The sequence below is a fragment of the Xenopus laevis genome, chromosome 6L (assembly GCF_017654675.1).
Source record: "Xenopus laevis strain J_2021 chromosome 6L, Xenopus_laevis_v10.1, whole genome shotgun sequence".
NCBI lineage: Eukaryota > Metazoa > Chordata > Amphibia > Anura > Pipidae > Xenopus > Xenopus laevis.
The window spans coordinates 150,579,137-150,601,570 of NC_054381.1; the positions used below are offsets into that span (position 1 = coordinate 150,579,137).

Below are 22,434 nucleotides of genomic sequence, written 5' to 3' on the forward strand. Positions count from 1 at the left end.
AATGTGGCTAAAAATGCCATATTTTATATAGTGAACTTATTGCACGAGGCTAAAGTTTCAGCTTGTCAATAGCAGCAATGATCCAGGACTTCAAACTTGTCACAGGGGGTCACCATCTTGGAAAGTGTCTGTGACACTCACATGCTCAGTGGGCTCTGATTGGCTGTTGAGAAGCTAAGCTTAGGGCTCGTCACTAATTATCCAGCAGAAAATGAGCTTCCCCTGTAATATAAGCTGATGCTACAGGTTTGCTGATTATTAAATTCTCATGCTAATTGCACTGGTTTCTGTGCTGCCATGTAGTAATTATCTGTATTAATTACTAATCAGCCTTATATTGTGACATTTCTATTCTATGTGTACTGTATATTGTGAGTGGGTCCCTAAGCTCAGTAAGTGACAGCAGCACAGAGCATGTGCAGTGAATCAGCAGAAAAGAAGATGGGGAGCTACTGGGGCATCTTTGGAGATACAGATCTTTACTGCTAAAGGGCTGTGGTTGCCTTGGGCTGGTACAGAAGCACAAAACATAATGTACAACATTTCTAGTTACTTCTTTAGTTCTCCTTTAAATAAAGAGAAATTAGGATAATAATCAGACACGCGACAGCAACAAAAGAATTTTGCGAATTACTTAAATTTAAATACATTTCTGTGTTTATTTCCTCCCCATAGGTACTAAAACTTCACATCTTTTTTACCTGAAAACTGTTGCTCAGGAGAGAGAGACAATAGAGAGAATCAGTTACCTCCAGGCATCACGTTATGGTGGAAATATAAATTTTATTGTAGTCGGTGGAGAACAACCAACGTGTTTCCGGCCTGTGATTTTTTCAGGTACAATATATCTGCAGTAACCCAATCTGACTCACCGACCTGCATTAACATGGGCAGGACAGACAGACAGACGGCAACCTGAATGTATAGGAGGAGTGAAGCTTTCCAGCCACTTTTGCATCAGTCTCAATATTGACGCAACGCACTCTCTTTATCTGGCGGCTGCTTCCTGCGCTGTGAAGTCCGAAAGTTCTAAATTTACAAAGAAAATGTAAAAAAAAAAAAAAAAAGTTCTTGCGCACACTTTTTTTTTTTCCCCCACAGAGAGACGGAGTGCGTTTTTCACTAGTCTCCTAGGCGGAAGCCTTGCCCCCAATCGTGTCTTCTACCGGCTCCAGGCTGCTCCTCCTCCACCCGTCTGGCGCTGGCTGGTGGGATTCCGAATCCCGAAATGCCGCCGCCTCCTCTCCTGCTGGGAAGCCAGCGATATCTGGGGGAAATAGAAAAAAATAACAGCAATTTGTGAATATTTCTCCCAAATGCAGAGAAAAAATGGGGGAAAAAAAATTAAAAAAATTAGTCTATGGGCTCTGGCAGTGCACCCGAAAGTTGTGATTTATGTCCAGCACTGAAAAGGTTAAAGGACCAGTAACAATTTTTTTTTTAATTTGTTTATCTAAAAAGGCAGTAGTAACCCCACACTATCTGAATATTTTAATTTAAAACGTTAATTACCCTTAAAGTCCATCAATTGGTGAAAGTGCTTCATGTACCGTGCAATCAATTCCGCGCCAACACAAAAACCAATTCGTTTTCCAATACAACCGACCATTCATTTACAAATTCATTTAAACCCTCAATTATTAGTAGAATTCATTCATTAAAGTGCCAGTGCTTCAATATAAGTGCTAGTAAATAGCAAAATAGTTTAAAAATGGTTGCGTTGAGATTTTTTTTTTTTTTAAAAAAAAAAAAGAGAATTATCAATTAGCCAGCAATTCATGAAATAGAAGATTGAAAAGAAAAATACAATAGCGTTGGGGTTGTCCCAATATCTCCTAAGTAAGGCCACAATCAGTGCAGAAGGTTTTTAAATTATTTTCTAAAGTAATAAAGAGCGGAGGTTTGGCAACGCACGTTTCACATTTGCTTTATCAAGGTAGGATTGAAAAAATTAGTTTGTACATAAAAAAAAAAAAAAACCCCACTAAGACACATTTAACTTTAAATTCATTAAGAAATAACTTACCGAAACTCCGCTTCCGCTCCTCTTCAGAAAAGGCGACTATCCATCGTGCGGCGATCGATTTCTCCTCCCTGGGTATCTCCTATAGAAGGCAGGGAGGAGAAATTGAGCGCCGCACGATGGATTGACGCCCTGTCGCCTTTTCTGTAGAGGAGGGCAAGCGGGATATCGGTAAGTTATTTCTTAATAAAGACTTGGCGAATTTAAAGTGTGGAATTTAAACTCCGAAGTTTTATAAAATCACAGATTTTTCAGAATTTATTAAACCCCGAGGATGGAAAAGTCTGAATCAGAAAATCCGTCATCTCAGACCTGTCGAGGTCGCATATAAGTCCCAATGATTTTTTGATGTGCGCTGGGTTTCAAGCAATACCCCGAAAATTCCAAAAAAATTTGTGAAAATCGAATTATTTTTTCCTGCAAAGCAAATTTTCGGGAAAATGTAATAATAAATAAGCGCAAAAACCCGAGCGGATTTGATCGGAGTTTGTAGCAGCATATATTGAGATGAATTCGGACTTTGATAAATGACCCCCTAAATGTGTTTTTTGTAAAAAAAAAAAAAATTTATGTTACTGGTCCTTTAAAAGCAATATTTTTATTCACTTACAAAAACTGTGGTGTGGTAAGAAAATTCCTCCCTCCGAGATCCATGGGGTATTTAAACATTAGGAAGTAGTAGAGATGCCCCACCAGGTTTCCAATCAGCTCATCGACCACCCTACAAGCAAATCAGCAACTGCAATTAGCACCAAGATTATTATTATTATATCTTAATTATATAGCAAGAACATATTTCCCAGTGCTTCCCTGAGCCAGTGGAGCTTACAATCTAATGTCCCTAACAGTGGAGTAACTAGAGCTTACTGGGCCCCACAGCAAATTATTTTTCAGGCCCCCAAAATGTCTAGAGGTTGAGCTGTTTTACCAATATTTATTGATTTTCTATATGGGGCCCTTATACCTCCTGGGCCCCTGTGCAGCCGCAGGGTCTTCTTCCTCTAGTTACGCCCTGGTCCCCAACACATTCACACACAAGGGCCATGTATATTATTATTATTATTAACATGTATTTATATAGCGCCAACATATTGAGTAGCACTGTGGCGACATGTATAGGCAGGATAATTGGCTCCTGACGTGTAGAGGTTAATGTTATGGACTTCTACATCATCTTGATAATCCTGATGTTGCCAAATCCCTAGACGCCCCCAACCAACCATTAGTGGAACAGAAGGTTTGGCAGCTGCAGATCCTACAGCTGCTGTTTAAAGGATAAGTAAACCTTAAAAATAAGCGAATATGAAATGGATGAGGGGCTATTCTAAGCACTTTTGCAATGTACATTCATTATTTATTTTTCATTCCAAGATATGGAATGTACAAAACAAACAGGTTTTGGGTGGTGTCCTCATAGTCAGGGAAGGATCTGATGTCAAGCTTTGCAAACAAGCCTTAGCCTGATATTGTTTCCTTTAAAGGAGAAGGAAACCCCCAGGGCGCTAAACCCCTCCCCCCCTCCCCTGTGCTGCCCCCCCTCCCTCCTCCCCCCTGGCCTACCTGTCCCCCTGGGCAAATGCCCCTAACTTTTTACTCACCCCTCTGCGCAGGTCCTGTCTACGGAGTTCGCAGTCGCCATCTTCTCCCACGCGCGTCTTCTTCCTGCTCTGATCGGCGTTTTCTGGCGCATGCGCAGTAGGAACAGGTACCGGTACGGCTCTACTGCGCATGCGCCGAATGTCACGAAGTGAAATCGGAAAACTTCGTAACATTCGGCGCATGCGCAGTAGAGCCGTACCGGTACCCGTTCCTACTGCGCATGCGCCAGAAAACGCCGATCAGAGCAGGAAGAAGACGCGCGTGGGAGAAGATGGCGACTGCGAACTCCGTGGACAGGACCTGCGCAGAGGGGTGAGTAAAAAGTTAGGGGCATTTGCCCAGGGGGCCAGGTAGGCCAGGGGGGAGGAGGGAGGGGGGGCAGCACAGGGGAGGGGGGGAGGGGTTTAGCGCCCTGGGGGTTTCCTTCTCCTTTAACAAGAGAAAGTGCAATTGAGGGAGGAAGGGATCAAGGAATGACTTACGATCCGCTAATAATAAAGTTGAATCCGAGAATGACCCAAGGAAGGTAACAGGCCTGCAACACAGAGAAGAATCTTTATAAATGCCTTGAATATGTTAATCAGGGTGGGGGAGGGGAATTGGTTTGGCCAGGCACGAGGATTCAGCCGTATCCGAATCCTGCTAGAAACCGAATCCTCTCCACCCGCACCAGTCTGCACCACGCACCCTTCTGCACCACGCACCGGTCTGCACCACGCACCGGTCTGCACCACGCACCGGTCTGCACCACGCACCGGTCTGCACCACGCACCGGTCTGCACCACGCACCGGTCTGCACCACGCACCGGTCTGCACCACGCACCAGTCTGCACCACGCACCAGTCTGCACCACGCACCAGTCTGCACCACGCACCAGTCTGCACCACGCACCAGTCTGCACCACGCACCAGTCTGCACCACGCACCAGTCTGCACCACGCACCAGTCTGCACCACGCACCAGTCTGCACCACGCACCAGTCTGCACCACGCACCAGTCTGCACCACGCACCAGTCTGCACCACGCACCAGTCTGCACCACGCACCAGTCTGCACCACGCACCAGTCTGCACCACGCACCAGTCTGCACCACGCACCAGTCTGCACCACGCACCAGTCTGCACCACGCACCAGTCTGCACCACGCACCAGTCTGCACCACGCACCAGTCTGCACCACGCACCAGTCTGCACCACGCACCAGTCTGCACCACGCACCAGTCTGCACCACGCACCAGTCTGCACCACGCACCAGTCTGCACCACGCACCAGTCTGCACCACGCACCAGTCTGCACCACGCACCAGTCTGCACCACGCACCAGTCTGCACCACGCACCAGTCTGCACCACGCACCAGTCTGCACCACGCACCAGTCTGCACCACGCACCAGTCTGCACCACGCACCAGTCTGCACCACGCACCAGTCTGCACCACGCACCAGTCTGCACCACGCACCAGTCTGCACCACGCACCAGTCTGCACCACGCACCAGTCTCCACCCAGACCGCTCGTCTCTACCCGAACCCGTCTCCACCCAGACCCCTTGTCTCCATCCAGACTCGCACCAGTCTGCTGCCTGCACTGGCCCTCACTACTGCCCCCTGATCTCCCCCCCAGCCCCGATCAAGTGAACAGATACATTCGGGGTGCTGGAGGGGGCCCTGTCTAAGACCCTCCAGTCCGATGCGGTTTCTACCAGAGCCAGATGAACAGGCTAATGGCATTTGTTAGCATAGACTGGATTGTTTACTGTAAATTGAATTAAGCATTTGCTGGGTTGAAAATAATTAGACAAGTCTGCTCATGGGTTTATTATTTATTAAGCCATAAAAGAGAAACCACACCCAAAAAAAGTTTTTTCCATAGCGGATCTGTATTTCTAAGCAGCTTTCCAATATATATTTATTACACATTTTCCATTTGTAAATCTAACTGCCGATCATAGCTGCGTGTGCCTGGCAGTTTCCAGCTTCCAGTAGCAATTACATTTACCAACAACTTTAAAACCCACTGGGAATGTGTAATAATTATATATTGGAAAAGTTGCTTCTATCAAAAAAAGGGTTTCTGGGTGGAGTTGCCGTTTAATTGTCACCATCAGATCTCCAGTAGTTGGGAGATCCACTTTATTGATCCTGAAAGGGTTATATTTAGATAAAGGAACTCTAGAACTTTGAATATCTGAAGAGGGAAACCCACCTTAAATCTTGTTCCGAACCAGAAGGACACGATCATGTCTCTGTTCAGCTGGGACCAGACATACAGAACTGACATGATCAGGGGGATCATCAACAGCTGAAACATAAAAAGAGTTATATTCACATACACAAGTACAGGTATGGGACCTGTTATCCAGAATGCCCAGGAGCTGGTGTTTTCTGGATAAGGAATCATGTAAACATTAAATAAACCAAATAGACTGGTTTTGCCTCCAATAAGGATTAATTATATCTTAGTTGGGATCAAGTACAAGCTACGGTTTTATTATTACAGAGAAAAGGAAATCATTTAAAGGCGACCTGTTACCCTAAACAATAATTCCAAATCTGTTTTATGATGTTAGTCAAGCAAAATAAACTTCACTTACAATATATAAAATATATAAATCTTGTTTCTTTTAGTCTTGTTTCTTTTAGTCTATGTTCTATTGTTCCTTTCCATAAATGGAGCTTTCTGGATAACGGATCCTATACCTGTATTTTCTCCTTCGCCTATTTCTGTTCTAGAAACCATGGAACTGCTAACAATTCCCTATAACCTTCACACACAGGTCTATTGTCAGCCAATTAGCAGTTAACCTCTCCTGTCTAGGGTAGTTACAGAGTACCAACCTACTATAGTAGTACTTATCTGTTATCTACTGTGTATCCTGTGCTTGAATGGCTGTCCCCATGGCTACACAGCAGCTTGTTTATATAAACTATAGTAGTACTTGTCTGTTATCTACTGTGTATCCTGTGCTTGAATGGCTGTCCCCATGGCTACACAGCAGCTTGTTTATATAAACTATAGTAGTACTTATCTGTTATCTACTGTGTATCCTGTGCTTGAATGGCTGTCCCCATGGCTACACAGCAGCTTGTTTATATAAACTATAGTAGTACTTGTCTGTTATCTACTGTGTATCCTGTGCTTGAATTGCTGTCCCCATGGCTACACAGCAGCTTGTTTATATAAACTATAGTAGTACTTATCTGTTATCTACTGTGTATCCTGTGCTTGAATGGCTGCCCCCATGGCTACACAGCAGCTTGTTTATATAAACTATAGTAGTACTTATCTGTTATCTACTGTGTATCCTGTGCTTGAATGGCTGCCCCCATGGCTACACAGCAGCTTGTTTATATAAACTATAGTAGTACTTATCTGTTATCTACTGTGTATCCTGTGCTTGAATGGCTGTCCCCATGGCTACACAGCAGCTTGTTTATATAAACTATAGTAGTACTTATCTGTTATCTACTGTGTATCCTGTGCTTGAATGGCTGTCCCCATGGCTACACAGCAGCTTGTTTATATAAACTATAGTAGTACTTATCTGTTATCTACTGTGTATCCTGTGCTTGAATGGCTGCCCCCATGGCTACACAGCAGCTTGTTTATATAAACTATAGTAGTACTTATCTGTTATCTACTGTGTATCCTGTGCTTGAATGGCTGTCCCCATGGCTACACAGCAGCTTGTTTATATAAACTATAGTAGTACTTATCTGTTATCTACTGTGTATCCCGTGCTTGAATGGCTGCCCCCATGGCTACACAGCAGCTTGTTTATATAAACTATAGTAGTACTTATCTGTTATCTACTGTGTATCCTGTGCTTGAATGGCTGCCCCCATGGCTACACAGCAGCTTGTTTATATAAACTATAGTAGTGTTTATGAAGCAAACACACCAGCTTTACCAGTGCAGAGCAACAGAACATTATATTTTCATTACTTTAATACACTAATTTTTTGTTGTTACTGTTCCTTTTATTGGCTCCTGATAAAACAGACAATAATGTGTGACTGTGATAGGGACCTTAGATTGTAAGCTGCTCCACTGAGGGCAAGGTCTGATGGGAATGAGGTCTAATTTCTGTAGAGCACTGTGCATAATAATAATAACAATAAGAATAAAAAAAGCAGATTCCACTATTGCTAGGAAAGATGCACCAAATAGTTGTTGCCAAGGAGGGGTGGGACATCCCATTCATATTAATACAGCATGTTATCCTTTCAGTGTAAAAATATAACAACTAACTAAATGGCTTCTTACCTGCATGTTTATTATGACTCCAGTGATCTTACAGAACAGTTAAAGATAATAAGAGTTGATGAGAGTAAGATATTCACCTGAATAGAAAGATCAGTAATAAAAAGTAGCAATAAGAATATATTTGTAGCCTTACAGAGCATTGGATTTTAAATGCAGTCAGTGACCCCCGTTTGAAAGCTGGAAAGTCAGAAAAAAAGACAAATTATTCAAAAAAACTATAAAAAATATATAATCACGACCAATTGAAAAGTTGCTTAGAATGAGCCATTCTATAACATACTAAAAGAGAACGGAAAGGTGGAGCACTCCTTTAAAGGAGAAGTCAACCTGTACAGGAAAAAAACCCTCCCCCCCCTCCCCGGGCAAATGCCTCTAACTTGTTACTTACCCCTCCTTCCAGGTCCTCTGCTGCCGAGTTCACGGGCGCCATCTTCTCCCGAGCGCTCTTCTTCCTGCTTTGACCAGCGTTTTTTGGCGCATGCGCAGTACGAGGCATTTACTGGTAAGGATCTTCTGCTCATGCACCGAAAGTCTCAAAGTTTCCGGAAAAATGATCAGAAACTGTGTGACTTTCGGGCGCATGCGCAGTTGGAGGCATTTGCCGGTACAGAGCTACTGCGCATGTGCTCGAAAGTCACGAAGTTTCCAACCTTTTTCCGGAAACTTTGAGACTTTCGGTGCATGCGCAGAAGATCCTTACCGGTAAATGCCTCGTACTGCGCATGCGCCGATCAAAGCAGGAAGAAGATCGCTCAGGAGAAGATGGCGCCCGTGAACTCAGCAGCAGAGGACCTGGAAGGAGGGGTAAGTAACAAGTTAGGGGCGTTTGCGAGGGGGGGGCAGGTAGGACGGGGGGGGGGGTTTCCCCATACAGGTTGACTTCTCCTTTAAGAAAAATGGCAGACTGCATTCCCATGATCAGACTTAGGAACAGTTTAGCTTTCTCCACGGTCAGTATCAATACCCTCCTATGATCTCATCAGACTTTACTGTTGACTATTCCCGTTTTCATTATATTCGCGTAAAGGATACCACGATGCAGATCCAATTAAACAGAAGCATGAAGACGTAATCCGCAGGTCGCCCATCGAATGCACCTACGAGTGAGAAAGGGAGGGAACAGAGATCAGTCACTTAATCATTGGAAAGTAGAGAAGAGAAACCGCAGTTTTCTGAATGATGAAAGAAAATACATTCCCAATACACATTCATTATATACTCTCAGTGCTTCTAATGTTATGTGCAGTGGTGTAACCAGCAAATTCATTTTAGGACCCCCAACATAACCAAGGGTTGTACTTTTTTACCAATATGTATTGAAATTGCTCATTAATTAGGGCCTCGTGGGGCCCCTATATCTCCTGCCCCCCCCCGGCTTAAAGGGGTTGTTCACCTTTCAGTTAACTGTTAGTAAGTAGTAGAGAGTGATATTCTGAGACAATTTGCAATTGGTTTGTATTTTTTATTATTTGTGGTTTTTGACGTATTTAGCTTTTTATTCAGCAGCTCTCCAGTTGCAATTTCAGGATTTGTGTAGCTAGGGTCCTATTAACCCTAGCAACCATGCTTTAAATTAGTGACTGGAATATGAATAGGAGAGGCCTAAATAGATGGATAAAGTAACAGAAAGTGGCAATAACAATAAATGTGTAGCCTTAGGGCATTTGTTTTTTTAGACAGGGTCAGTGACCCCTGTTTGAAAGCTGGAAAGAAGAAGGCAAATAATTCAAAAACAAATAAACAATGAAGACCTCGTTGCTGAATGACAGAAAATCTCAGCCAGGGAATAGTTTGGAAAATGAGAAAGATGTAGATAAAATAAAGCAATAAATAACAAGAATGCCAATCGAATGTCAGCCTTAGAGGCAGTCTTTTGGTTGCTAAGGTCCCTGACCCCTGACGACCAGGCAGCATATTCAGCTGCAGGCTGGAAACAACTAGAATAGGGCAGCTGAAAAAAAATGTAAAGGGGAGTGATATTAATAAAAAGAACTGTAATTCAAGGCCACAAAATAGGCACTTTGTTAAATCTGTATCACTTTAAAATGCTGTGATAGGGTTATTTATGGCATCTCTCTGTACAGACTATGAGCAAACTTAAGGGACTGTTCCTGCTGAATTGTGCTTAGTACAGGGAATACCTATGCTGCCATAGTTTTATGGGATCTCTCTGTACAGACTATGAGCAAACTTAGGAGACTGTTCCTGCTGAATTGTGCTTAGTACAGGGGAATACATACACTGCCATAGTTTTATGGGATCTCTCTGTACAGACTATGAGCAAACTTAGGAGACTGTTCCTGCTGAATTGTGCTTAGTACAGGGAATACCTATGCTGCCATAGTTTTATGGTATCTCTCTGTACAGACTATGAGCAAACTTAGGGGGCTGTTCCTGCTGAATTGTGCTAAGTACAGGGGAATACATACACTGCCATATTTTTATGGGATCTCTCTGTACAGACTATGAGCAAATTTAGGAGACTGTTCCTGCTGAATTGTGCTTAGTACAGGGAATACCTATGCTGCCATAGTTTTATAGGATCTCTCTGTACAGACTATGAGCAAACTCAGGGACTGTTCCTGCTGAATTGTGCTTAGTACAGGGGAATACCTATGCTGCCATAGTTTTATGGGATCTCTCTGTACAGACTATGAGCAAACTTAGGGGACTGTTCCTGCTGAATTGTGCTTAGTACAGAGGAATACCTATGCTGCCATAGTTTTATGGGATCTCTCTGTACAGACTAAGAGCAAACTTAGGGGACTGTTCCTGCTGAATTGTGCTTAGTACAGAGGAATACCTATGCTGCCATAGTTTTATGGGATCTCTCTGTACAGACTATGAGCAAACTTAGGGGACTGTTCCTGCTGAATTGTGCTTAGTACAGGCTGCCATTGTTTTATGGTATTTCTTTGTACAGGTTACAAGAATCTCTAGGAGGCTGTTGCTGCTACATTGCGCTTCAGTAGCATAACTGGCCTGGTTTTACTGTATGAATCAAGGGGCAAATTTAGGGGGCTGTTTCTGGTACTATTACATTACCAGCCCTTTTTTGTTAGTCATGCTAATTTGGCAAACAATGTCCTCTGCCTTCTTAGGAATGACTCTTGTTGGTTTATATGGAAAGAATTAAAACCCAACAGGAGAGCTATGGGGGGGGATAAGGAAGGTTCTATCCAGACACACAGAGAAGAGAACACATTCCCTCCTTAATACTCCCATGAGCAAATACATAGAGATAATTCATTTGTGGGACGTGGAGTTTAGGTACCAACCTGTTTCCAGTCTACTTGAATACTGATAAAGGAAGTACAAATTCACCAGGTACAAGAAGCCGGTTTTGGGTCCTACGGGGAAGTAAAATGTTGCTGTTATCGGTCTCCATATCTGTTGGAACAGAATCACAGACAGTGGGTTAGTTATTATTAATTATTATTATTATTAATGGTTATTGCAACAGAAGCAACTGCTTACAGCAACCTCACATTTTGATACAGGGCAGGACAAACAAAAACAGACATGGATGCTAAAATTAAACAGGTGGCTCACCTTTGAGTTAACATTTAGTATGTTATAGAAAGGCCAAAACTTGGTTTTCATTATTTTATAGTATTTTAATTATTTGCCCTTTGCTTCTGACTCTTTCCAGCTTTCAAATGGGGGTCACTGACCCCATCTAAAAAAAGCAAATGCTCCATAAGGCTACAATTTACTTGTTATTGCTACTTTTTATGACCCCCTTTTCATATTCAGTCTCTTATTCAAGTCAGTGCATGGTTACTAGGGTAATTTGGACTCTAGCAACCAGACTGCTGAAATTGCAAACTGGAGAGATGCTGAATGAAAAGCTAAATAACTCAAAAACCATAAAAAGGGAAAACGGATTGCAAAATGTCTCAGAATATCACTCTCTACAGGGTTCCCCAACCTTTTTTTTTTTTTTTTACCCGTGAGCCACATTCAAAATTAAAAAGAGTTGGGGAGCAACACAGGCATGCAAAAGCCAAATAAGGGATGTGATTGGCTATTTGGTAGCCCCTATGTGGACTGGCAGACTACAGGAGACTCTGTTTGGCAGTACATTTGGTTTTTATACAACCAAAACTTGCCTCCAAGCCTGGAATTCAAAAATAAGCTCCTGCTTTGAGGCCACTGGGAGCAACATCCATGGGGTGAACATGTTGCTCGCGAGCTACTGGTTGGGGATCACTGCTCTACATAGGGTTGCCACCTTTTCTGGAAAAAAATACCGGCCTTTCTATATTCTTGACATCTTTTCCTATTAAAGGGGTGGTTCACCTTTAAGTTAACTTTTAGTATGTTATAGAATGATTCTAAGCAACTTTTCAATTGGTCTTCATTATTTATCTTTTATAGTTTTTGCATTATTCGCCTTCTTCTTATGACGCTTTCCAGATTTCAAATGGGGGTCACTGACCCCATCTAAAAAACCAATGCTCTGTAAGGCTACAGGTGTATTGTTATTGCTACTTTGTATTGCTCATCTTTCTATTCAGGCCTCTCCTATTTATATTCCAGTCTCTTATGTAAATCAGTGCACGGTTGCTAGGGTCATTTGGGCACTAGCAACCAGACTGCTGAAATTGCTGGAGAGCTGCTGAATAAAAAGCTAAATAACTCAAAAACCACAAACAATAAAAAATGAAAACCAATTGCAAATTGTCTCAGAATATCCCTCTCTACAACCTATGTAAAATGAACTCAAAGGTGAATGTCCCCTTTAATAACATTGGCATCAAGCATCCTTTTTATCGGCCAGGAGGCAACCCTAGCTCTACATCATTCTAAAAGTTAATTTAAAGGTGAACAACTCCTTTAAGAAAAGAAGATCTTGTTGCCCATTGTCCCCCCCAGTGTCGGACTGGCCCACTAGGAAAACTCCCGGGGGGGCTAGGTGTCAGTGGGCCCTCTTGCTTCTAAGCATTTCTTATAATTGCATATTAATTTCCCAATTATATATGGAAACAAATAGGTCAAACAGATGGGAAATAGAGTAGATCATGTAAAGAATATGTACTAATAAAAAAAAAAGGTTAAGTGAGAAGTGGAAGACAATTAGACTGGAGAATGGGCCCATGGTGTAAGGGTTTCTGGAGGGCCCCTGGCATCCCTGTCCGACACTGACCTCTTCTTCTGTACCCCCAGCCAGTTGGGACCCCTGATTCACATTACAGCCAATGGGGTTTCCAGGGAATAAGTAGAAGATAATGGGGCTGTGAATATATAAATCTATCTGCCTCTCACCCTTTATCCCTTTAGAAGGAGCCCCTTTTGCCATGAGCTCAGTAAAGAATCATTTGGGAGCCACATCCCCTGTGACTGGTAAAGCCGAGGCTTCCCATGATACTTGGGGCAAGTCTAGCAGGGCATGCTGGGAGATGTAGTTTAACAAGCAGGTTAGAGAGACCTAAGTGGATAACAGTAACCTCCATACGGACCTGGAACTTGTGCAGGAAATTCTCAGGCCACAGGATAAGATTCACAGCGTTGATGAGACCGAGTTTCCCGACGAGCGGCACAGCGATGGAGGCGGCGAACCAGTACCGGGTAATCAAGGGGATACTGCGGAACCAGTCCCCGAGGTCAGACATGACTGAAGGCGGCGGAATGACCGGCCGCAGGGCCTGTCACCAGCAGGAACTAACAACCGTCACGTGACACCCTCGCGCTCCGTACTGACGTGTCGGCTTAGAATTCGGCAGCTCAGAACGCATGCGCGCATAGTAACCTACTTCCGGTTTGCTGTCATTTCCATTGTCACCGCCGGTCCCTTAAACTAACCAATTAGAAGAGAGTGTGACGTTGGAAGGTGCGTTGGCTGGCTGGTTGCCATAGGAACAGGTTCTGCAGCAGTCACGGACCTGGGAATGATCCATTAGGATTTAGTTCCTTCCTGTTCAAGGCGTGCGTGTTGCTGGGAGTTGTAGTTCATTATAATCAGTGGGATAGGCAACTTTCTGCCTACAGCCGGGGTTGTCCATGAAAAAACTCAAATCTAAATAAAGAAAGGTGTCATATATTGAATATCACACTAGTACAACCAGGAGTCATTGGCAATGTGCTGCAAAGAGCAGGGAGTCGGCGGAGCTTGCAACATTCTCACTGGGGCTCCTTCTTGCAATGCCCCATGGCCAGACTGTGTGCAAAATATATTGGTAGGAAGGCAGAATTGTTATACAATATATTCCAGTGTCAAAGATGGCGCTAGAGTAGGGTTGCCACCTTTCTAAGCGGTGGAGACCGGGCAGGGGGCGGGCCGTACCATAGATGGGCGTGTCAGGGGCGGAATTTGCCGATCCCAGAAGTTTTGACCAGGGCAGCCGCCTGTAAGAGCGCACTAGCCTAGCTTCTGTCTCTATAATTGGAAGCCATTGGAGGACTACATTACCCAGAATTCCATTAAAGCGCTTCCTGGATACAGTGACTGGTGTTATGTAGCAACACGATGAAGACATCCTAAAAGTCTATTTGTCAGTAGCCGTTTTGCTCTATCCGAGTCAGGCAGTGGGGCGGCAGTGTCCGGTACCGGGAAATATATCACCCGCGTTAGTTTATTAACTGTTCCGATCTACATGTGGTTGGTTTGAAGTTCCCGCTGTTGTGCGCGGCATGTGAGGCTTCCCAGGGGCGGGGCTCACGGAGCAGTTGGTTGCGCTCATTTTACACAGGTACAGTACTTACCTTTATGTGGTACAGTCCACTCTTCTACTCACTCACTGACCTTCACTATCTGTGTTCTACTCACTCACTGAACTGTTACTCTCACATTATTACACAGGTACAGTCCTTATACTCTCACCGTGTCCTACTCACTCACTGAACTGTTACTCTCACATTACACAGGTACAGTCCTTATACTCTCACTGTGTTCTACTCACTCACTCACTCACTGAACTGTTACTCTCACATTATTACACAGGTACAGTCCTTATACTCTCACTGAACTGTTACTCTCACATTACACCGGTACAGTCCTTATACTCTCTGTGTTCTTCTCCCTCACTGAACTGTTACTCTCACATTACACAGGTACAGTCCTTATACTCTCTCTGTGTTCTACTCCCTCACTGAACTGTTACTCTCACATTACACCGGTACAGTCCTTATACTCTCACTGTGTTCTACTCACTCACTGAACTGTTACTCTCACATTATTACACAGGTACAGTCCTTATACTCTCACTGAACTGTTACTCTCACATTACACAGGTACAGTCCTTATACTCCCTCTTTGTTCTACTCATTAACTGAACTGTTACTCTCACATTACACCGGTACAGTCCTTATACTCTCTCTGTGTTCTACTCACTCACTGAACTGTTACTCTCACATTACACCGGTACAGTCCTTATACTCTCACTGTGTCCTACTCACTCACTGAACTGTTACTCTCACATTATTACACATGTACAGTCCTTATACTCTCACTGAACTGTTACTCTCACATTACACAGGTACAGTCCTTATACTCTCACTGTGTCCTACTCCCTCACTGAACTATTACTCTCACATTACACCGGTACAGTCCTTATACTCTCTCTGTGTTCTACTCACTCACTGAACTGTTACTCTCACATTACACTGGTACAGTCCTTATACTCTCTCTGTGTTCTACTCCCTCACTGAACTGTTACTCTCACATTACACCGGTACAGTCCTTATACTCTCACTGTGTCCTACTCACTCACTGAACTGTTACTCTCACATTACACAGGTACAGTCCTTATACATTCACTGTGTTCTACTGACTCACTGAACTGTTACTCTCACATTACACAGGTACAGTCCTTATACTCTCACTGTGTTCTACTGACTCACTGAACTGTTACTCTCACATTACACAGGTACAGTCCTTATACTCTCACTGTGTTCTACTCACTCACTGAACTGTTACTTTCACATTATTACACAGGTACAGTCCTTATACACTCACTGTGTTCTACTCACTCACTGAACTGTTACTCTCACATTACACAGGTACAGTCCTTATACATTCACTGTGTTCTACTGACTCACTGAACTGTTACTCTCACATTACACAGGTACAGTCCTTATACTCTCACTGTGTTCTACTGACTCACTGAACTGTTACTCTCACATTACCCAGGTACAGTCCTTATACTCTCACTGTGTTCTACTGACTCACTGAACTGTTACTCTCACATTACCCAGGTACAGTCCTTATACTCTCACTGTGTTCTACTAACTCACTGAACTGTTATTCTCACATTATTACACAGGTACATTCCTTTTACTCTCTCTGTGTTCTACTGACTCACTGAACTGTTATTCTCACATTATTACACAGGTACAGTCCTTATACTCTCTCTGTGTTCTACTGACTCACTGAACTGTTACTCTCACATTACACAGGTACAGTCCTTATACTCTCACTGTGTTCTACTCACTCACTGAACTGTTACTTTCACATTATTACACAGGTACAGTCCTTATACTCTCACTGTGTTCTACTCACTCACTGAACTGTTACTCTCACATTACACAGGTACAGTCCTTATACTCTCACTGTGTCCTACTCCCTCACTGAACTGTTACTCTCACATTACACCGGTACAGTCCTTATACTCTCTCTGTGTTCTACTCACTCACTGAACTGTTACTCTCACATTACACCGGTACAGTCCTTATACTCTCACTGTGTCCTACTCACTCACTGAACTGTTACTCTCACATTACACAGGTACAGTCCTTATACTCTCACTGTGTCCTACTCCCTCACTGAACTGTTACTCTCACATTACACTGGTACAGTCCTTATACTCTCTCTGTGTTCTACTCCCTCACTGAACTGTTACTCTCACATTACACCGGTACAGTCCTTATAGTCTCACTGTGTCCTACTCACTCACTGAACTGTTACTCTCACATTATTACACAGGTACAGTCCTTATACTCTCACTGAACTGTTACTCTCACATTACACAGGTACAGTCCTTATACTCTCACTGTGTTCTACTGACTCACTGAACTGTTACTTTCACATTATTACACAGGTACAGTCCTTATACACTCACTGTGTTCTACTCAGTCACTGAACTGTTACTCTCACATTATTACACAGGTACAGTCCTTATACTCTCACTGTGTTCTACTCACTCACTGAACTGTTACTCTCACATTACACAGGTACAGTCCTTATACTCTCACTGTGTCCTACTCCCTCACTGAACTGTTACTCTTACATTACACCGGTACAGTCCTTATACTCTCTCTGTGTTCTACTCACTCACTGAACTGTTACTCTCACATTACACTGGTACAGTCCTTATACTCTCTCTGTGTTCTACTCCCTCACTGAACTGTTACTCTCACATTACACCGGTACAGTCCTTATACTCTCACTGTGTCCTACTCACTCACTGAACTGTTACTCTTACATTATTACACAGGTACAGTCCTTATACTCTCACTGAACTGTTACTCTCACATTACACAGGTACAGTCCTTATACTCTCACTGTGTTCTACTGACTCACTGAACTGTTACTCTCACATTACACAGGTACAGTCCTTATACTCTCTGTGTTCTACTCACTCACTGAACTGTTACTTTCACATTATTACACAGGTACAGTCCTTATACACTCACTGTGTTCTACTCACTCACTGAACTGTTACTCTCACATTATTACACAGGTACAGTCCTTATACTCTCACTGTGTTCTACTGACTCACTGACTGTTACTCTCACATTACACAGGTACAGTCCTTATACTCTCTCTGTGTTCTACTCACTCACTGAACTGTTACTCTCACATTACACAGGTACAGTCCTTATACTCTCTCTGTGTTCTACTGACTCACTGAACTGTTACTTTCAGATTATTACACAGGTACAGTCCTTATACACTCACTGTGTTCTACTGACTCACTGAACTGTTACTCTCACATTACACAGGTACAGTCCTTATACTTTCACTGTGTTCTACTCACTCACTGAACTGTTACACTCACATTACAGTCCTAATACATTATATGTTTTTCAACAGTATATTATCATTACTGAGCTGATATATTAGACCTCATCTTGGATCTGGGAGCAACTGCAACACTTTAGCAAAGCTGGCACCATGCAAACCACAGACTTGGGCAACAAAGAATATGGAAAGATCTGGCACAGGAAGCCTTCCCCATCCACCAACGAGGGGTAAATCTTATTTCATACTGTGTTGTATGTTCTAGAATGGCCCATTTTAAGCAACTTTTCAATTGGTCTTCATTATTTCATTTTTGTAGTTTTTGAATTATTTGCCATCTTCCAACGCTTTCTAGTTTTCAAACGGGGATCACTGACTCCATCTAAAAAACATATGCTCTGTAAGGCTACAAATGTTTTGTTATTGGTGCTTTTTGTTGCTCGTCTTTCTATTCAGTCCTCTCCTATTCATATTCCAGTCTTTTATTCAAATCAGTGCATGGTTGCTAGGGTCCTTTGGATCCTAGAAACCAGATTGCTGAAATTGTAAGATGCTGAATAAAAAGCTAAACAACTCAAAAACCACAACTAATAAAAAAAGAAAACCAATTGCAAATTGTCTCAGAATATCATACTAAAAGTTAACTGAAAGTTGAACAACCCCTTTAAGCAACTTTTGTTTGTGCGCAGGATCATAGTGAATATTGTGCACGTCGATGCCTCCCACCTCTCCAAGTCCACACGATTTCTCCAAGCTGCATTTGACAGTGCTGGGGACTGCTTCCTTGCTGGAGACCACCTCGGAAATGTCTATATGTTCAACTTAAACAGAAACAGGTGAGCTACGCTATTGGATAATTCCCTAAACGTGAACACGAAGACCAACGTGCCACAACTTTCCTTACGTGTTTGCTGATTGTCAATGGAAGGCTTAACAACAGTTCAAATTCTTACAATAATGTCCTGTCTATTCAATGCCATATTTGTTTATTTAAGACCACACCCATTACATACATTTTTCTGCCTCCATAGCATCCCTGTAAAGGGCTTGTTCACCTTCCAACACTTTTTTTCAGTTCAGTTGGTTTCAGGTTGTTTAATAGAAATTAAGACTCTTTCCAATTACTTTCTATTTTCTATGTGTGTGACTGTTTTTCTAATATTGAAGTGTAAGGGCAGAGACACACGCTCAGATTCGGGAGATTTAGTCACCTAGCGACAAATCTCCTCTTCGTGGGCGACTAATCTTCCCGAACTGCCTCCAGCCGGCTAGAATTGGAATCGCCGGTGGGATGCCACTCTTGCCATTCAGCCGGCGATTTACGAATAAGAGGAGATTTGTTGCTCGGCAACTAATCTCCCCGAATCTGTGCATGTGTTTCTGCCCTAAAGTAATTTTTCACCTTCTAAAGCAGCTCTGGGACGGGGGGGGGGGTCACTGACCCTGTAAACTGTTCTAAATTGATACATTTAGTTGATACATTTCTTATCTTTGTCCTCGCTTAGTAGAATCCCTGAGTTTCATTAAAGGCAGCTGTTTGAATTGATACAATATTTGCTAATACTCCACAGATGTTGCTGAGAAATATATCAACTAATTGTATCAACTAAATGTTGCAAACTTGTAACAGTTTAAGGTCAGGGCACACAGGCAGATTCAGGGAGCTTAGTCGCCCAGCGACAAATCTCCTCTTCTTCGGGGCGACTAATCTCCCCGAACTGCCTTCCTGCCTGCGGGATGGCACTCGTCGCTATTCATTTTCCGAAGTCGCCCGAAGTTTCCTCGTGAGGCAACTTCTGGCGGCTTCGAAAAACTAATCCTGCCTAGTGCCATCCCGCCGGCGATTTTCATTCTAGCTGGCAGGAAGGCAGTTTGGGGAGATTAGTCACCCCGAAGAAGAGGAGATTTGTTGCTGGGCGACTAATCTCCCTGAATCTGGTCGTGTGTTTCTGAGTCTGGCAGCTCAGTAATTCAGGTGCAGGCTCTAAGGGCAAACACCAGAGACTGACTTTAAACTTAGATTTTGGAAAAATTATAAAAAAAAATGGAAAGTAATTGAGAAAAGTCTTTATTTCTGGAGAACAATCTGAAAACAACAGAACTGAAAAAGTGTTTGGAAGGTGAACAACCCCTCTAATAAGAGCATTCTGCCAAGGCACACGGCAGTTTAGGTGCAGCAGCAGAATGAATGGAATTTTAATGTTGAAGCAGGTGATTTGAGTTGAGACCAATCCAGGGGGAACAGATTTAATTTTGTTTCTTATATTTTCTCCTCAAGGTTTGATCTTGTGCAGAAAACAATGCAGGCCTGTACAGCAATAGCTTTCAACCTGCATCGGAAGACTGAATTCCTTGTGGCACTTGCTGATAATTCAGTTAAGTGTTTTGATGCAGGTAATACCGTTTGTTAAAAGTTTATAAAAATCCTTTCCTATATGTAGTGCATTCTGTTTTCAAAATGATCCTTTACACTCTCCCTTCTTATCCTACTCCCCCCTTACAGTTCTTTTCCCTTCCCCACTTTTGCTCCATTTTCTCCCTCTTTAATTCCCATCACTTTTCTATTGTCTTTTGTTCAGTAATTTTCCCTCTCCTTGTTCAGCCAACCTCTTTCCCATCCTACACATTCTGAATACTTTACAGAGGAAGCAAAGAATTTGCGACAGGCAAATAAAGCCGACTTACATTTAAAACTGGGTCTTTGTAGTGACAAGAAACTATTGACTGCTGAGAAATACATGGGCTTTCCTGTGGTGGTTCAATTAATAAGAATACAAAGTGGAACCTGTTTACTTTTGTTGTTTGTAACTGAATGGCTTCTTTTTATTTTGCTGCTAGGTGCAAAGGAGCTGGTTAGTTGGATGCGAGGCCACGAATCAGCTGTCACATCCATCTCTATACATGCGTCTGGGAGATATGCCGTTACTACATCCAGTGATACTGCCCAGCTCTGGGATTTGGATACCTTCCAAAGGAAGAGGAAACTCAATGTTCGCCAGTCAGTGGGGATACAAAAGGTCTGTATTTAGTGTCTTGCAGAAGTATAAAGCTTATAATTTGAGTCAAAGCACATAAGAAAAATGCAGTTCATAAACCTTTTAGTAATGTGTTATCCTCAGCAGCTGAAGATGATCAATTTCAAATATTACTGTGTACATTATATCAAAAGTTCATTTAAAATATTATTAAACCTTTAAAATAAGTAACCACTTCCTAGTTAGTAGGGTAATAGGACCCACAAGATGCAGAAGTAACATTTTAATAATTCAAATCCCACAAAGAATGACAACTTGTCCCGAATACTGCTTTCTACATCAAAGCACAATTAAAGTTGAACTTAGCCTGTAAAGGACAAATAAGTGAATGTAAAATTGATGAGAGTGCTATTCTAAGCACTTTCGCAATGTACATTCATTATTTCTTTTTTCTTAATTCCAAGATATTAAAAGTTACATGTACTGTTAACATCAATGAATTTTTAATTACAACAGCGCCACCTGCTGGTCATTTTCTGACCACCAAGTAGTCAAGGAAGTTGTCAGGAGAAAGAGGCTGCTCTGACAACTTCCTTGACTACTTGGTGGTCAGAAAATGACCAGCAGGTGGCGCTGTTGTAATTAAAAATTCATTGATGTTAACAGTACATGTGTCCTTTAATATCTTGGAATTAAAAATAAATAAATAATGAATGTACATTGCGAAAGTGCTTAGAATAGCCCCCTCATCAATTTTACTTTCAAATATTTTCAAGTTTTAAATATCTTGGAATTAAAAAAAAATAATGAATGAATGTACATTGCAAAAGTGCTTAGAATAGTCCCCTCATCAATTTTACTTTCAAATATTTTAAAGGTTTACTTGTTTTTTAAACATGAACTATTCCTTTATTATTGTTTGTAGAACAAGAATATTCTTCATGCCAGTCTTCCTGTCCTCTTTGGGAGACATGGTGCAACAGGGGTAAACATGAATATCTGTTAAAGGCCACGTTCAACTTACATTGTGCTTTGATGTAGAAAATAGTATTCGGAACAAGATGTCACTCTCTGTGGGTTTTGGATTATTAAAATGTTACTTCTGCATCTTTTGGGTCCTGTTTACACTACTAACTAAGAAGTAGTTTAATTGATACAATGGAAGATGAATAGGAGAGGACCTGAATAGAAAATGACAAATGTGCAGATATTAAATATGATTATAGCCTAAGTTTTCCATCCCTGCCAGAGATCTTAAAGGTATTTTGTCATGATTTTTATGATGTAGTTTTTATTTGTAAATTATACTGCAAATAATTCACTCTACAATATAACATTTCATTCCTGAACCAACAAGTGTATTTTTTAGTTGTAATATTGATGTGTAGGTGCATCTCAGGTCATTTTGCCTGGTCTTTTTCAGAAAGAGCCAGCACTTTAGGATGGAACTGCTTTCTGGCAGGCTGTTGTTTCTCCTACTCAATGTAACTGAATGTGTCTCAGTGGGACCTGGATTTTACTATTGAGTGCTGTTCTTAGATCTACCAGGGAGCTGTGGTGTTAGGGACCTTCCAATTGTTCTGTTGTTAGGCTGCTGGGGGGGAAAGGGGTGATATCCC

The 22,434-nt window shown here is 42.3% G+C and overlaps 2 protein-coding genes across 3 annotated transcripts in view; one reads left to right on the forward strand and one right to left on the reverse strand.

Annotated features, from left to right (window-relative positions):
* Positions 1-763: 763 nt before the first annotated feature.
* On the reverse strand, positions 764-13,560 carry derl1.L (derlin 1 L homeolog). Its single transcript, NM_001092913.1, is given in 8 exon segments — positions 764-1,267; positions 2,634-2,744; positions 4,105-4,157; positions 5,819-5,914; positions 7,880-7,906; positions 8,912-8,976; positions 11,158-11,269; positions 13,342-13,560. Coding segments are annotated over 8 exon segments (762 nt in total). The 5' UTR covers positions 13,495-13,560; the 3' UTR covers positions 764-1,122.
* Positions 13,561-14,379: 819 nt separating this feature from the next.
* Positions 14,380-22,434, forward strand: part of tbc1d31.L (TBC1 domain family member 31 L homeolog) — a 34,031-nt gene continuing 25,976 nt past the window's right edge. Inside the window, 5 exon segments of one of the 2 annotated variants that reach the window (NM_001093396.1) lie at positions 14,380-14,571; positions 17,913-18,070; positions 18,530-18,676; positions 20,119-20,234; positions 20,679-20,857. In NM_001093396.1, coding sequence (NP_001086865.1) covers positions 17,994-18,070; positions 18,530-18,676; positions 20,119-20,234; positions 20,679-20,857 — 519 coding nt within the window. In that variant the 5' untranslated portion in view covers positions 14,380-14,571; positions 17,913-17,993. 2 annotated transcript variants of the gene reach the window in all.